Raw genomic sequence first — 14,424 nt, forward strand, 5'->3', positions numbered from 1 at the left:
CAAATGGGCCCATGCGACAGTTTTTCGCGACCGTGCCTAAGCACGTATTTCATTAAAAGGAGGAAAAGAGAATACAGTAGGTTCAAAGGAACTCGCGATGGCGAGCTCCTTTAACCAAGTCATAGTCCAAGTGATTAAGCTATTACATGCAACAAATTTTGCGACCTTAAGCTAAGAGCATCCGGGAAAAACTTCTGAAGATGCCTAAAACCTGCATAAGCCCAAGCCTTGACTTCCTCAATTATCCTCAGTACCAAATCAGAAGCTAGCATGTTAGAATTTTGGAAGATGCGATTGTTCCTTTCTTTCCAAAGTAGCCAGACAACTAACACGAGCAGAGTGTCGAAAGCTTTTCTGTCGTCTCCATGCACTTGCTTCCTTGACCACGACCACCAATCAGTAAACTCCAAGTGAGTTGACAACCCAACGGCCAACCTAAGCCAGTTCCATCTGCGAAGTAAATTGGACCAAACCTCCCGGGCATAAACGCAGCCAACAAGAATGTGCGAGATGGTTTCAGAGAGCTGGAAACATGCACCGCAAGAGTCATCATCCTGCAAGTTATGACGCTTCCGCCTTGCATCTGTCCAACAACGATCGTGTAGCACAAGCCAAACAAAAAACTTGCAACGACCAGGCGCTTTTGTTTTCCTGAGCAGCTTGGCTCCAGGTATTGGATGCTAGCCAATGAAGAAAGCTCTATAAGCTGAGGCTGTGGTGAAACAATGATCAGCAGTCCACTTCCAAATGAACCTATCCTCGGCAAGATCATTTATCGCTTGGTTCTCGACTAGGTTCCAAATTTGCAGGTACTCAATGATCACCTGGACAGTGAGAGCGCCAGTGATGTCCCTGACCCAAGCTCTGTTCGACAAGCCTTCAGCCACAGTTCGCTGTCGTTGGGCTCTTGGGCGGACTGCAGCTAGCAAAGCGGGTGCAAGGTCTTTGATGCTGCGACCTTGGATCCAACGGTCTGTCCATAAGTAGGAACGTTGACCATTGCCAATTTGTATTGAGATGGAAGCATTGAACATGTCCAGGACTATGCTCTCAGCGCGATCGGGGAGAGCAGACCAAAGCCGATTTGGATCAGTGCGTTTGGCCCAAAGCCAACGCATACGAAGCGCATAACCTTGGATTTGTAGGTCGGGTATCCCAAGCCCGCCCAGGTCTGGAGGGCGACAAACCTTAGGCCAAGCAAGGACGCAGTGCCCACCTGACACTGAGTCAGTGCCTTTCCAAAGAAAGGCGCGACGACGCTTGTCGATGCATTTTAGAACCCAAGGTGAAATCGAGATTGCAATGGCCGTGTACACTGGAATTGCTGACATCTTGGTCTTCACTAAAACTGTACGCCCCGCCTTTGTTAAGAGCCCCGCTTTCCAGGTCGGCAGACCTGCAACGACCTTGTCGACCAAGTGCTGGAGATCACACTTTCTCGATTTATAAATGGACAGGGGTATACCTAGGTAGCGAATTGGAAATGCTTGCAGGCCCCCTGGCAGGAACTTCATGAGTGAGGCCGTCTCCAACAAACTGCACTGAATAGGAGTTATAGCACATTTGTTGGGATTGATATGAAGTCCCGAGGCCGCAGCGAACATGCTGAGAATTGTTCCCACAACGACCAGATCCTGCTCAGCCGGAGAGGAAAAAAGGATCACGTCATCAGCGTACAGAAAAATGCGCTCAGGGATGTTAGCGGTTCCCATAGAGTTGAATACTTGCTTGCTGATGGCCAGCCGGAATAGGGCATTTAAAGGCTCCATTGCCAATACAAATAGTAACGGTGAGGAGGGTCCCCTTGACGTAACCCTCTCACGTGAATGATGCGTTTTCCGGGCTGCCCGTTTAGAATAATCTTTGTGCTGGTAGTCGACAACAACAATGAAATCCAATTGATCCATCTCCTAGGAAACCCCATATGCCTGAGAATTGCCAAGAGGAAGCTCCAATTAACCGAATCAAAGGCTTTGGCAATATCCACTTTGAAAAGAGCACTCGGAATGCGTTTCTGATGTAGAATAGAAGCTGTTAACTGCACCGCTTTAAAGTTTTCATGAATGAGACGACTTGAGATGAATGCACTCTGACTGAGACGAACCAAGTCATTCATATGTGGAGATAGTCGTCTGGCTAGCACTTTTGCAAATAGCTTGGCAAAGCTATGAATTAGACTGATTGGCCTGAAATCATTTAAAACAGATGCATCTTTCTTTTTCCTCAAGAGTATCATGTAAGCCTGGTTTACTAAGTACAAGCTTCTTCCATCAAGCGACCAGAGTGCCTGAAAGGCCCTGATAATGTCCTCCTTGATGATCGACCATGTTGTTCTGTAGAATAACCCTGTGAAGCCGTCAGGACCAGGGGCCTTGTCCAGTGGGATCTCTTTAATTGTTTGCCAAATCTCCTCTTCACTAAAGCAAACATCAATCCCTGATAAGTCTTTCTTTGGCAGATCAAGCTAATCAAGGTCTAGCTTGAGAGGATTGTGGTCACAAGTACCCAGCAGGTCATCATAGTGCTTGAAGAAAGCACCTGCCTTCTCCTCGTCCTAGATCAGGACCATGTCATCAACCAAAATGTTCCCCACTGCACTCTTCCGGTTACGGTGACACGCTTGCAGGTGGAAGAATCTTGTATTAGCGTCACCCTCTACTAGAAAAGTTAGACGAGAACGCTGCCTTGTGATTGTGCGCAGCAACGATGCCAAACCAAGGCAATTGAGCTTAGCTTTCCGGCGTAATCTCTGCTCATGAGGGGCAAGCGGCCTAAAATCTTGGGCACAGTCAAAACGGAGTACTAGCTCCTTGGCGATCGCCAATTGCAAGCGTACCGAGCCAGCATGCTTGGCGCTCCAACTCTTCAAAGCTTTAGAGCTTTAGCAGTGTTGCGTAGTTTGTAGTCTAAAATGCGGAAGGCATCTGCGTCCCTCCATGGGCAATTCCACGCCTCCTCGACCACTTGCATGAACCCATCAAACTTGGGCCAAATATTTTCAAAATGAAACCGCTTGAAACAATGTAGGGGTGTTGCAGTTGAGAGGCGAAGCGGGGCATGATCTGAACACTCGGATGCAAGAGCGGAGAGGACGTGATTCGGGTATAAAAGCATCCAATCCTAAGATGCAAACACCCTGTCAAGGCGCTCGAGCGTTGGGTTGTCCCTTTCATTACTCCATGTGAAGCGCCGACCATTCAAGTGTAGCTCCTGCAATTCAGTGTCATCGATAAACCTGCGGAAGCGACCCATCATTCTACGATTGAGAATGGAATTATTTTTGTCTTCAGCTTTATAGATCAGGTTGAAATCACCACACAACAACCAAGGACCACTGCAGCCATCTCTGATAGCACGTAGCTCATCTAGAAAAGCAATTTTGTCGCTGTCACTTTGGGGCCCATATACACAGGTTACCCACCACTCATCATTAGAGGCGCCATTGACAAGCTTCACTGTCAGTGAGAAGTCACAGAGGATGGGGGTAGTGCACATCCAGACGTCTCTGTGCCAAGCAAAGAGAATACCACCACGTGTATGAGAAGCAGGGAGGTGAAAGAAGTCAAAACCAGCGCCGAGCAGTTCCAAGACAAGCGAAGCCGGACAGTCATCAAGTTTTGTTTCCTGCAAGGTAACAAGAGAAAATCTCTCTTGCGCAACCAGCTCCCTGACCACCGAGCGTCTAGCCCGTGAATTTAAACCTCGGGCATTCCAGATTAACAAGTTTTCACAATTCATTGAGAACAATTTTGCGACCAAGGAAAGCAACAGCACTAGATATTTAGTGGCTCCGACTCATCAGCTACCACCATTGGTGCGGAGTTTGGCAGTAGCACATCAAGGGCCTCACATTGCGACACGGAGAGGGTGCCTGAGAAAGTATCCACAAATTGTTGGTACGAAGAAGTATCCGGAGCAGCATTAGTGGAAGCCAAGCCGAGGCGCCTCATGAGGACGTTTTGCGCTTGGATTGCGGGCTTGGTGGGCCGGTGCCTGGACTTTCTTGCGAGCCGCTCGCTGCGCCGGATGGCCACTGTTTTTGGTGGAGAACGCGCACGACGGCGAGGTGGTGGGGTAGCGACCACGGGCGGGGAAGCCTCCCTGCAAATATCCAATGCAAAATTGGCGACGACCTGCCGGACCGGCGTGCAGGCATCGGCATGGATATGAAACAGGAGCGAGGGGAGGGGCCCTCGAGAGGTGTTGACATTGCGCCGAGATGGGGGGAGTTCAGGGCTGCAATCGATGTACAAACATCGAAGCAAACCCTCTCCATGTCAACCGCAGATACATCATGTTCGGTGTCAGGTTGGGGAGCCTGCCGAACTTGCGGTAAGGGTGACGTTGACTCAGCCGCCGGCGCAGACCGTGGCCTCGACCTAGGTGATGCGCCGGGCAGAACAATTACTTCAAGTAGCATGCGACAATGTCGAGATATACCGTACCATAGCATCATCATCACCGCTACTACGATCGTGCATGGAGCAATTCACTCTGTTCGCTGTGCTGGTGCTGGTGGCTGGTGTTGGAGTGGTATGGGAGAAAAATACTGTTGGCTGGCTGGTGGCTGGAGGCTGGTGCTAGAGCGATGTGAGAGAAAAATACTGTTGGCTAGCTGGAGGAGCCAAACAACGAACAAAGTGATTGTATGCTGGTGCGTGGATCCTATTGAACCAAATCATTTTGTTGTCGTGCTAATTAGATTCACGCATAGCTTTTACTCGTAATATAATCTTGTTGAAAACGAAAAATGATTGCATGGCATCATACCTATATATGTAGATTAAACATAGATATGACCTATTAGGTACATCCTAATCTATCAGTGTACAATGTAATGATCAGAACCATGCGATGCAAGCGTATCCTTCCCAAAGCTCAGATGAGACATGAAAGTTGCGAAGTACTCGAAAGATCCGTGGAGTACGCCTTAAGCAAGGGTTTGTAGCTTTGGAGCTTTCGTTACCGTTGCGCGGGACCACAACACAAAGGACCAGTAAAGCCAGGTAAGGAATGCTGGCAGCAATGCAAAGTATGGCCGTGTTTGGTTGCAGGCCGTAAATTTTTTGAAAAAGCATCTTTCTATATTTGAAGTACTAAATATAGACTAATTACAAAAATAATTACAGAACTCGTCTGTAAATCGCGAGACGAATCTAACGAGCCTAATTAATCGGTCATTAGAGGTTATTTACTGTAGCTTTACTGTAGCAATTTAGCATCTAATTACAGCATAATTAGGTTCATTAGATTCGTCTCGCCATTTACAGACAGCAGTCGCAATGCGTTTTTTATTTCGTCTAGATTTAAGTCTCCATGCAGGTGCCGGAAAAAAAATTTGGAATTTGGATTTTTGTAACTGAACACGGCCTATATGGATATGGACTGTTACGCAGCGCGAACGAGTCTCTAGATGACTTGCTCTGTTTGGGGAGCTTTCTGCAGCTTCTGCTATTTGAACCAGCTGGAAAAGCTAAAAGCTCTTCTAGACGGAGCAACTCCAGCAGACTCTCTAAACAGCCCTCTATTCTAAGTTTAGAGGGCTAAACCAAAAAATTGCACTCCAGCAGACTCTCTACTTCACCCTTTATTTTGGGGAGGCCTCCAAAATCCCTTCTCCACCCTCCATTTCTAGAGGGTCTCTAGGGAGCCCTCTATTATATATTGGAATTGAGAGCTATTGCTGGAGTTGAAACAAATTTAGAAATCCCTAAAAAATAGAAAAAAACCCCATTTAACATTTAGAGGGTCTGATTTAGGGACTATTGCTGGAGATGCTCTTACTTCTCCCACCAGCGAAAAGCTCCAAAAGCCACCATTGTAAGCCGAGAAACTAGTCAGGACCTGATTTCCGAGCTTTTGGCCTTCGCCACCTTTCCCCCTCCATGCCGACCGCTCACCTGCCGACCTCCACCCTGCCCCCCTCTCCGCCGGCCGCGCCCAGGCCCCTCACCGGTTGCCGCCCCCCTGAGTCCTCCCCTTGCCGGCCTCCGTCGTGGTTCCCTCCCCCTCGCCGGCAACGCCTCGAGCTCCCTCCCTCGACGGTCGGCGCCGCCCCGAGCTCCCTCTCTTGACGGATGACGGCCGGTACCCCTCGATCTCCCTCCTTCGAGGTCCTCCGCATCCCGGAGCTCTCTCCCACGACGTCGATGGCCGGCGCTGCCCCCAAGGTCCCTCCTTCACTCCGGCCCTCAGATCCGCGGCTACACCTTCCCGACGACAGGCGCCGCCCCTCATCTCCTCTCCGCGCCGGTTGTTGCTACCCCTCCCCTCTTGTTTGTGCGTGCCGCCCCAGCCACCTGACCGCCACCGCCCCGACCATAGAAGCTGAACGCCAAATGACTTACGAAAGCGTTGAGAGCTTTTCCAGGAAGCGTCAAGTTGGAGAATCAAGGTGAGCTTTTCTAGGGAGGGTTTTTGGAGAAGTTTAAGCTCCCCAAACAAGGACCTTAGTTAGATGGCTTCAATAGCACTTTTTAGATCCTGTGTTCGACTTCGGTTGGAGTGAATTTTAGGGACTTGGTACGCAGCAGCCGGGCTGGAAGAAAAAGCCTACATGGCTACAACGAACACCTTCTCATTCTGGGGCCTCACCGACGCTGGCAAGGACCAGAGAGCAATTCGGGCCGAAGAGCAAGGGCAAACGAACGCCTTCTCTATCTGCGGGAGCTTTTATTAGAGGGCCTTCGGCCCACATATAATATTCCGCTCGAACCAGTCCCACCAAAAAAAGATCAGCACGCGAAAGATCTCGAGACCGCTGGGCCCAGACGCCGACGCTTTTGACCCCACGCCCCCGTCCCCGCGCCCAACTCGGATCTCCTCATTCTCACTACGGATAAGCTCCCGCTTCCGATCCCAACACTCCGATCAGCACTCGCCTCCCGTCGCCACCTCGCGTTCCCCGATTCGACGCATATACCCATTCCTCTGCTCCGCCGAAGCCCCATCTCTGAATCCTGACCGCCGCCGCAAGCCCGCAAGCGGAGCCAATGGCGCTCCTCGCGCCGAGCCCCCGCGCGCTCTGCGTGCGGGAGGCCGCGTCGCCGCACCCGCACTCGTCAGCCGCTTGCTCGACCGTCGGCGGCGAGGCGGCCGGGCGGGCCCTGTGGGTGTGGAACGGCGGCGGGAGGGGGAGGAGGAGGGAGCGCGGGGAGAGGGTCAGGGCGGCGGCCTACTTCTGGGACGTGTCCAAGCCGGTGGAGATGGAGGAGATCGACAGCATGAAGAAGCTTGACGACGCGCTCAGGTGGTCCGTCGAGAACAACCAGGCCATCATAATTGACTGGTACGACTACTGGCATCATAATTTATTTTTTTCAAGGTTTGAGTCTGAGATATTGTTTATTGTTGCCAGGATGGCTAGTTGGTGTCGGAAATGCATTTACCTGAAGCCTAGAATTGAGAAGATAGCAGGAGAATATCCAGGGTTAGTGTAAATTCACCACAGCGGAATGTTAGATTGGCACAAGTTCCAATTCTGTATATTGATCTGTTATTCTGTAACTGATGCCAAGCTCTGAATATACTCCTTACATATTGTGGAATGTGTTAATGATTTGTTGGATTAAATCTTGCATCAAATTTCTGTGGCAGAGTCAGGTTTTACTTTGTTGATGTCAATAAAGTTCCACAAGCAGTGGTAAAAAGAGGGAATATAACTGTAAGTCAGCAAATTCTAGTATTTCTTCACAAGATTGTAATTGATTTAGAATGACTCTGAAGATTTCTGGTTCCTTTGCTTTAGAAGAATTGACTCTGAAAGCGGCTGATTCTTTTATCTTTCTCTGTGCTGTGCATGCTGCTTCCCCATTGGCCTGTACGTGTAACTTCAGAAAATGCCCACTATTCAGGTACCACCATATTATTCAATCATTGCACTCCCATTCCTATATGATTGGAATCATAAAACGTTGAATTGTTGATCATAAACTACTTATTGATATCCAGTTATGGAAAGATGGAGAATGGAAAGCAGAGGTAATAGGAGGCCATAAAGCTTGGCTTGTGATGGATGAGGTTAGAGAAATGATCCAGAAGAACAAGTAACTAAACACCCAAGGCCCAAGCAGTGCAATTGATATTGTACTGCAAAATGTATATATAGAGATGTCAGCTGATCTCTTCATATGCTAAGTCAGCAATCAAATCAATAAATCTATATTTCAGCTCCTTATCACAGCAGAGCTGGTTAACACTGTTTTGATCTCCAATTGGATTGCTCAAAGGTACAAATATTCTGCCTATAACACAGAAGCCAGCAACTATATTCACAGAAAGATGGAACACAGGGACATCATTTTATCTAATTTCTTTCTCCTTACCCAATTCCACTGTTCAATCCTCAACGTTCTCATTTTATACCATTTGAATTAGATAAAATCTAAAATTTGATCCAAGTGTAACATTCTTAACCAGTTATCGAAGTACGGAGAAGGGAAAGCAGAAGCACTAGAGGCCATATGCTTAAGAGGATGAGGTTAGAGAAATGACCCAGAAGAACAGGTGAGGTGATCAAATACCCTAGGCGTGCCATTGACGCTGATACTATAAACGAGAAATGTCAGAACATCTCAAGACATTAAGTTGTACTAATCAATATTTAAGCTCTTTATTTATCATAGCAGAGCTGGTCAAGTCCCGTTCTATGTTCCAATAATCCAGTCTTCCAATTCCAATTTAGTTGTTCTTCTGGATCATTTCCAACAAGGCAACAAGAGCCAACAAGCAGAGTATTCACAAGAAGAAAGAGCAATCTTGTTGTAAAGAATCAAATAATCCAGTCTTCCGATTCTTTTCAATCGATATATCTACAGTATTCCATCTATCCCACTTACTGTACATCAGAACTCAAATGCTATTTCTTCAAAAAAGAACTCCGATAGAATATACTATTTCCATCATCAATCATATCACAAACCAATTACAATTCAGAACGACCAAACTACCTAGCTTGCCTTCGAGACGCACCACCCGCTCGGGGGGCATCTCAATCCTCACGGCTAACCCTGCGGCGCGACGCCGCGGACGACAGCGACGGCGACGTCGAGGGCTCGTCGGTGCCGACGGGGACGTCGGAGAGCGGCGCCAGCACGCGCCTGATGCTCATGGACCGCATCGGCCGTAAGCTGAGGGACCTGAGCCCGCCATCCTTGGAGAAGACGTTGGACGAGCTGCGGAGGATGAGGTAGACCAGCCCCTGGACGAGCACGAACACGGCGACCTTGACGAGCGCGTCGCGGAGCTCCGGCGAGAGCGAGAGGAAGGCGGCGTCCATGGCTAACGGTCGGTCGGCGGCGAGAGGAGAGCAGAGGTTGTTGGCAAAGGGGATGGAGAGGCGTGTGGATGCGCGTACGAGCTTGAGATGCTGAGATGTCACGGTTGTGCAGTGGCGGTAGCCCTCTCCAGCTTGCTCGCTTTATATAGAGCCACTTGGCTTGTGGAGTTGTGGGTTTGCGGCATGTGCTCTTGCAGCTGCAGCTTGCAAGCTGTTTTTCCATGGCCGCACACGCAAGCCGTGAAGTGTTGTGGGTTTCGTAGGTATCTTCGTTTGGTGAAGCTGGGATATACTAGTATTTTAGTTTGCTCTGCAAGGAAGAAGAGGTCCATGCTCGTAACTGTTCACGTTTTCTGCTTGCCCAATTGCCGGCCGTGTGAACATCTTTGCTTTCCAGAGCGGTTTGACCTGACATCTGTCAACGTATGGGCAAGGCCTCCATGCATTTATTAGTACTTGGACGTGGCGGCTAAGATGTGATTGAAGAAAAGTGGGAGGTGACATGGCATCCTTATTCTCTCCAGCTAGAAGAAGTTTCCTTTTGCGGAAGAAGTTTCATATAAACAGACGTAACCAATCAGATTAAGCACATGACTTAGGGCACAAGGCTTTGGTTAATCTTGGAAGGATAGAAAAGAACACATCAATTAACACCCCCTCTTTTTTTGTGTGTTTATGTGTTGTCACCGTGACTCGCTGCTCATTGTCGCCGCAGGACATGACAAGCAAATATTTCGATCAAAGACCAGTCTAGATCCAGCGAGGAAACGATGGACGTCGATATATTTCGAGATACTCCGATTCATATTTACTAATGTGCGTAATCGGAAAAATAAGAAAATACACATCTCGCATTCCCCCCTACTTCTAGAACTCAACGATTCGTTCGAAGAAAAACCTCGTAGTCGTGAGAACGTTCTTGGACTTGGAATTCCATGTGCCACTTTGATTTGCTCGTATTTTCAACGGGTTGTATCAGCAAGAACGTGGCCTCGACTTCTCTGCCTGCCCAAGAAAAGCGGCACCGGCACCGGCACCGCCTTGCCTGGCTGGATACGCCAGCTCAAGCCCGCCGTGTATCCTGGGATCGGCGGCCTCACGCGGTTTGCAAAGCCCAACGAACGTGCCAGTGTGCCCAAACTGTTGCGCGCGGGCCATGCCCATTTGATTGCTTGACTTCTCGCGAGACGTGCCAGCAGAAAACGCTACAAGCAAGTGCGGGGACGTAGCGGCTCGATCCGTTGCGGCGCGGCCGGTCACCAGGCGTAGTCGTACTAGTGCTCATCACGTGAGTCGTGTGAATATCGTGGGATTAACCAACCGATTTCCAGATCGGAAATCCAATCCAGCAAGCGAGCTCTAGCAAGCTTCCCAGCGATCGATTTGGGCTGCGCGCAGTCACTGATTCACTACTGACCTTCCATATGCGTGGGTCCTACAGCTGTTTTTTTTTCTTTTCATTTTTTCACGTGAAGTACCTCTTCTTAACATCCAACTACCTTCTCACATATGTGATGTGCCCAGATATTAATTACTTCCTTCTTTTCCTTTCTAAACTTTTTCCCTTTACATTTACATTTACATCTAGTATTCTCTTTCTGTTTATTTTTTCGTTTACCTTTATTTGTGTTTTTCAGATGTTTATTTGACAACTATTTCGTATAAAATATACCAAAAATTTATCTTGAGAAGTTGTATTTTTTACATACTATATGGCGAACTTATATATCAAAGTTGTATGAGAAGTTTTTCTGATAACATTCACATGAAAATTGTGTTCAAAATTATCCTTTAGTAAGCAAACTAAAAAAGTTATGCATAAAAATTGTATACGTCGTGAAAGTTGTGTTAAAAAATTACCCTATAAAAGTTGTTTGGAAAAATAATGAAGTAAAAGTTATATATATCATAAAAGATGTGCTGAAAAATTATCATCCAACGGTTATGCTGAAAAATTATCATCCGACGGTTATGCTGAAAAATTATCATATAATAGTTATGTGGAAGAAGTTATAACTTTCTAAAAATAGAAAATGATGGATAAAGAAATTTTAAAAAATGAAAATCAGATGGTGTCAGGGATGCTCGCCGATTAGCAGAGCAGGGGCGATTGGCAGATCAATTGTGCACCGAGGGGCGGAAAGGAAATAGGCTAGGGAGTAGTTTGAAACGGAATGATATCGGCAACTGAAAAGAAAAGTCGACCTGTCCGAGAATCGTTTGTTGGTTTGCTTCCCGACGCGCACGCGCTAATTAGCAATGGCCTTTCCATATCCCGGAGACTTAATGTCAGGACCCGGGCGTTGAATACCCGAAATCCAGTTGTGCTCACTGTACTTGTCCCATGATCAATACGCAAGTACGCACAACAGCATGATATTACAAACTATACACAACTTTATTACATCAGGATATAAACCAAAGTACGAGTACAAATATATTACAGTAATTTTATCGTAGCGGAACTAAAACACACCCGTGGGTCTATTATTTAGGTAGAAGACTAGCAGATCCAACTACCCGCAGGCAACTGACTGGACATACGCTCAGAAGGAACCGAAGTCGGGGTCTCCGAATCCGGAAGCAAGAAACTGGATCTCAGGAGGCATTTCATCTTCATACTCTGGATAATATAATTTAGCAACAAGGGTGAGTACAAAATTTGTACTCGCAAGACTTCGGGTGTATAGAAAAATTCTATAATATATGCATGGCTAAATAAGGAAGGCTGACAGGTTCACTAGCACTAGACTGCAAATTTTTTATTTAGTGAGACTGCATACGTATATTTTGCAAAAAAATTTGTTTTAAATAAATTAGACCGACTTTACCAAACATGACTCCCTATTTCCCGTTTTGCGATCCTTCGACCAACTATATCGGTCCAACAACCTTCGAACCGGTGCGTGTGTTGTCAAACAATTCCCATACCAAGTTTTTCAATCAAAATTCTAAAACCGGCGACTAGCTAAAGCGCTCCTGACCGTGAGCGCAGCTATTCGAATAGTTTTATACTCTGCAGAGGCCGTACACTTTACCCACACGGCATGTTTTGCTTTGATGCCAACGCGGGGCCAAGGCGCGTATACACAATTCCTTTGATGTGTCGGCAAGCTAACATGACAAAGGAATTGTTTATACGGGCCTTGGCCGGAGTATCGCGGCTCCGTACATCTGACCGGGTTAGCTACCCCGACATCGACGAACCCCTCGAGTTCTCGGGCGGCAGCATCCTCTCGAGCCAACTGACTTAATAAGCTAGAGCCATACCCACTTAGGCACGTTTGGTTGCACTGTAATACTTGACCAGAATAATGCCAATTACCGGTCCTTAATTTGACACGGGTGAGTAAGACCTTAAATGAACGCATATGGAACCAAGTCATAACCATCATCCATTTTTTTTCCTTCATCCATATTATTTTATTCATCCTCATACCAACACGACCTCTAGACCATATTTTCACCCGTGTCTACCATAGAGTTTTTATCCTTTGAAAGTAACTGTATAGATGTATATTTTCTGTAAAAACACCAAACACATGTGATGCTAAATAACTACCGCGCGAAAAACTAAGCCAAGTAAGCATATGACTCCAAGCTAATCGAACAACCCATAACCTTAAGGTGACAAGGAGTAAAAGGGTACAACAGATCAAGGATGATAAATGCATTAAAGTAGGACGTGTCTACCCGACATAAAATAACATTTGGACTCATAAAATCATCACCGCATGCATGTACTTTTAGGCTTAGGAATTTAAATAGGAGCAAGAATGATCAAGGAGGTGCTTGCCTTGCTTCTGCTCGGTCTCGTACTCGTGCGCTGGTTCTACGCCTGGTTCGGGCTCCGGCTCAACTATGGCGGACTCTTCGGCTACTCGGAACGGACGGCAAAAAACACATGCATGAACCCAGTAAAAACCACAAGTAAGAACCAAAACAAGTTCACAAAATGATAGAGCATGATTTTAGAAATTTTTAGGAAAAAGAATCACTAAATTTGGAGTTAAAACGAAGAAGTTATGCAAGTTTGAAGTTTAAAAATCAGGATTAAAAGATGAAAAGTCACTATTCTGATGAGCCCTAGATTTTTCTTGTTTTTCTTCATTTATTTTCTTACTGAAAATTCTTATAAGAAAAGTTGGTTTCACTGACATCTGGGCCCCACGGTACAGTGTATTTCAGTGTATAAAGGCATGTATACAAGATTTATTTTTTTCTTTAGAAAAAGGAGACTGCTGACGTCGGCGTGACGTCACCCTGCTCAAAACAGAGCAGGGCCGTCGATCGTGCCGGAGATTCGAGCGCTGCAAGTGCGATTGCGCCGCGGTAGCTGCACGTGCGTGTGCGCGAGCTCACGCGCTACCGGCTGAGCTGCGGCTCGGGACCCAAGGGTCACCGGAGCCTCGCCGGCGGCGAGCAGAGCGGCGGCCGGAGATAGGGCTACGCGGCCGGGCCGATTTGGCCTCGCCCGAGTCCGGGGAAGCTTACCACGGCGAGAGGGAGCCTGTGGAGCAGCTAATCTGGGTGGAGGGCGGCTAGGGTTAGGGGAACGCGGCGGCGCGTGACGGCGAGTGGTGGCGGGCGGTGGCAGGGGCTCGGAAGGGGAGGAAGCGGCGCGCACGGAGGTCGGCGGGGTCCTACGGGTTGTGGGCAACAGCTCTTAGGCGGGGGAGGCCCCCTGAGCTCTTGTCGCAACCCGCCGGGGCTCGCCGGCTCCGAGGAAGAAAGCGGCGGCAGCGATGTGGCTAGTGGAAAGGGGATAGGAGGAAGTGGTGCGGGAGGAGGAGAATGGGGAGCGGCTCGGGCTGTAGTGCAGGCCAGAGCAGCTCTTGGGCGCTGGAGGGGGAGGTGTTCGGGGCCTGGACTAGAAACAAAGGAATGGAGAAGGGGGGAGGAATGAGCGCGGGTGGTGAGCTGGACGGGGAGGAATGGGTTGCGTGCGGCGCACGACGCTCGAGCTCATCCGGGCATTGAATGCCCTCACCAGCTCGCGTCTTCGCGCCCGGGCGGCGCAGTTGGACGGCATGGCGCTGGCCGGCCTCCATCGCCGCACAGGGGAAGGAGAGGGGTTCGAGGCGGCGCACAGGGGCGACGGGAGCACTGTGCGGCGCTGTGCGCGTGGTAACGAGGCGCGGCGGAGC

At 48.3% G+C, this 14,424-nt stretch overlaps 2 protein-coding genes across 2 annotated transcripts; one reads left to right on the forward strand and one right to left on the reverse strand.

The window, feature by feature from the left end:
- Nucleotides 1–6,820: 6,820 nt before the first annotated feature.
- On the forward strand, nucleotides 6,821–8,198 carry LOC120657343 (thioredoxin-like 3-1, chloroplastic). The gene is made up of 5 exons (XM_039935643.1): nucleotides 6,821–7,288; nucleotides 7,358–7,429; nucleotides 7,597–7,663; nucleotides 7,836–7,853; nucleotides 7,951–8,198. Exons 1-5 carry the CDS (start codon nucleotides 6,993–6,995, stop codon nucleotides 8,047–8,049), a joined length of 552 nt encoding a protein of 183 aa, XP_039791577.1. The 5' UTR covers nucleotides 6,821–6,992; the 3' UTR covers nucleotides 8,050–8,198.
- Nucleotides 8,199–8,735: 537 nt separating this feature from the next.
- On the reverse strand, nucleotides 8,736–9,557 carry LOC120657344. The gene has a single exon (XM_039935644.1). The coding sequence runs from the start codon at nucleotides 9,275–9,277 to the stop codon at nucleotides 8,990–8,992; it is 288 nt and encodes a 95-aa protein (XP_039791578.1). The 5' UTR covers nucleotides 9,278–9,557; the 3' UTR covers nucleotides 8,736–8,989.
- Between the last annotated feature and the right edge of the window lie 4,867 nt (nucleotides 9,558–14,424).

This window comes from Panicum virgatum, chromosome 1N (genome assembly GCF_016808335.1).
Source record: "Panicum virgatum strain AP13 chromosome 1N, P.virgatum_v5, whole genome shotgun sequence".
NCBI classification, from domain to species: Eukaryota; Viridiplantae; Streptophyta; class Magnoliopsida; order Poales; family Poaceae; genus Panicum; species Panicum virgatum.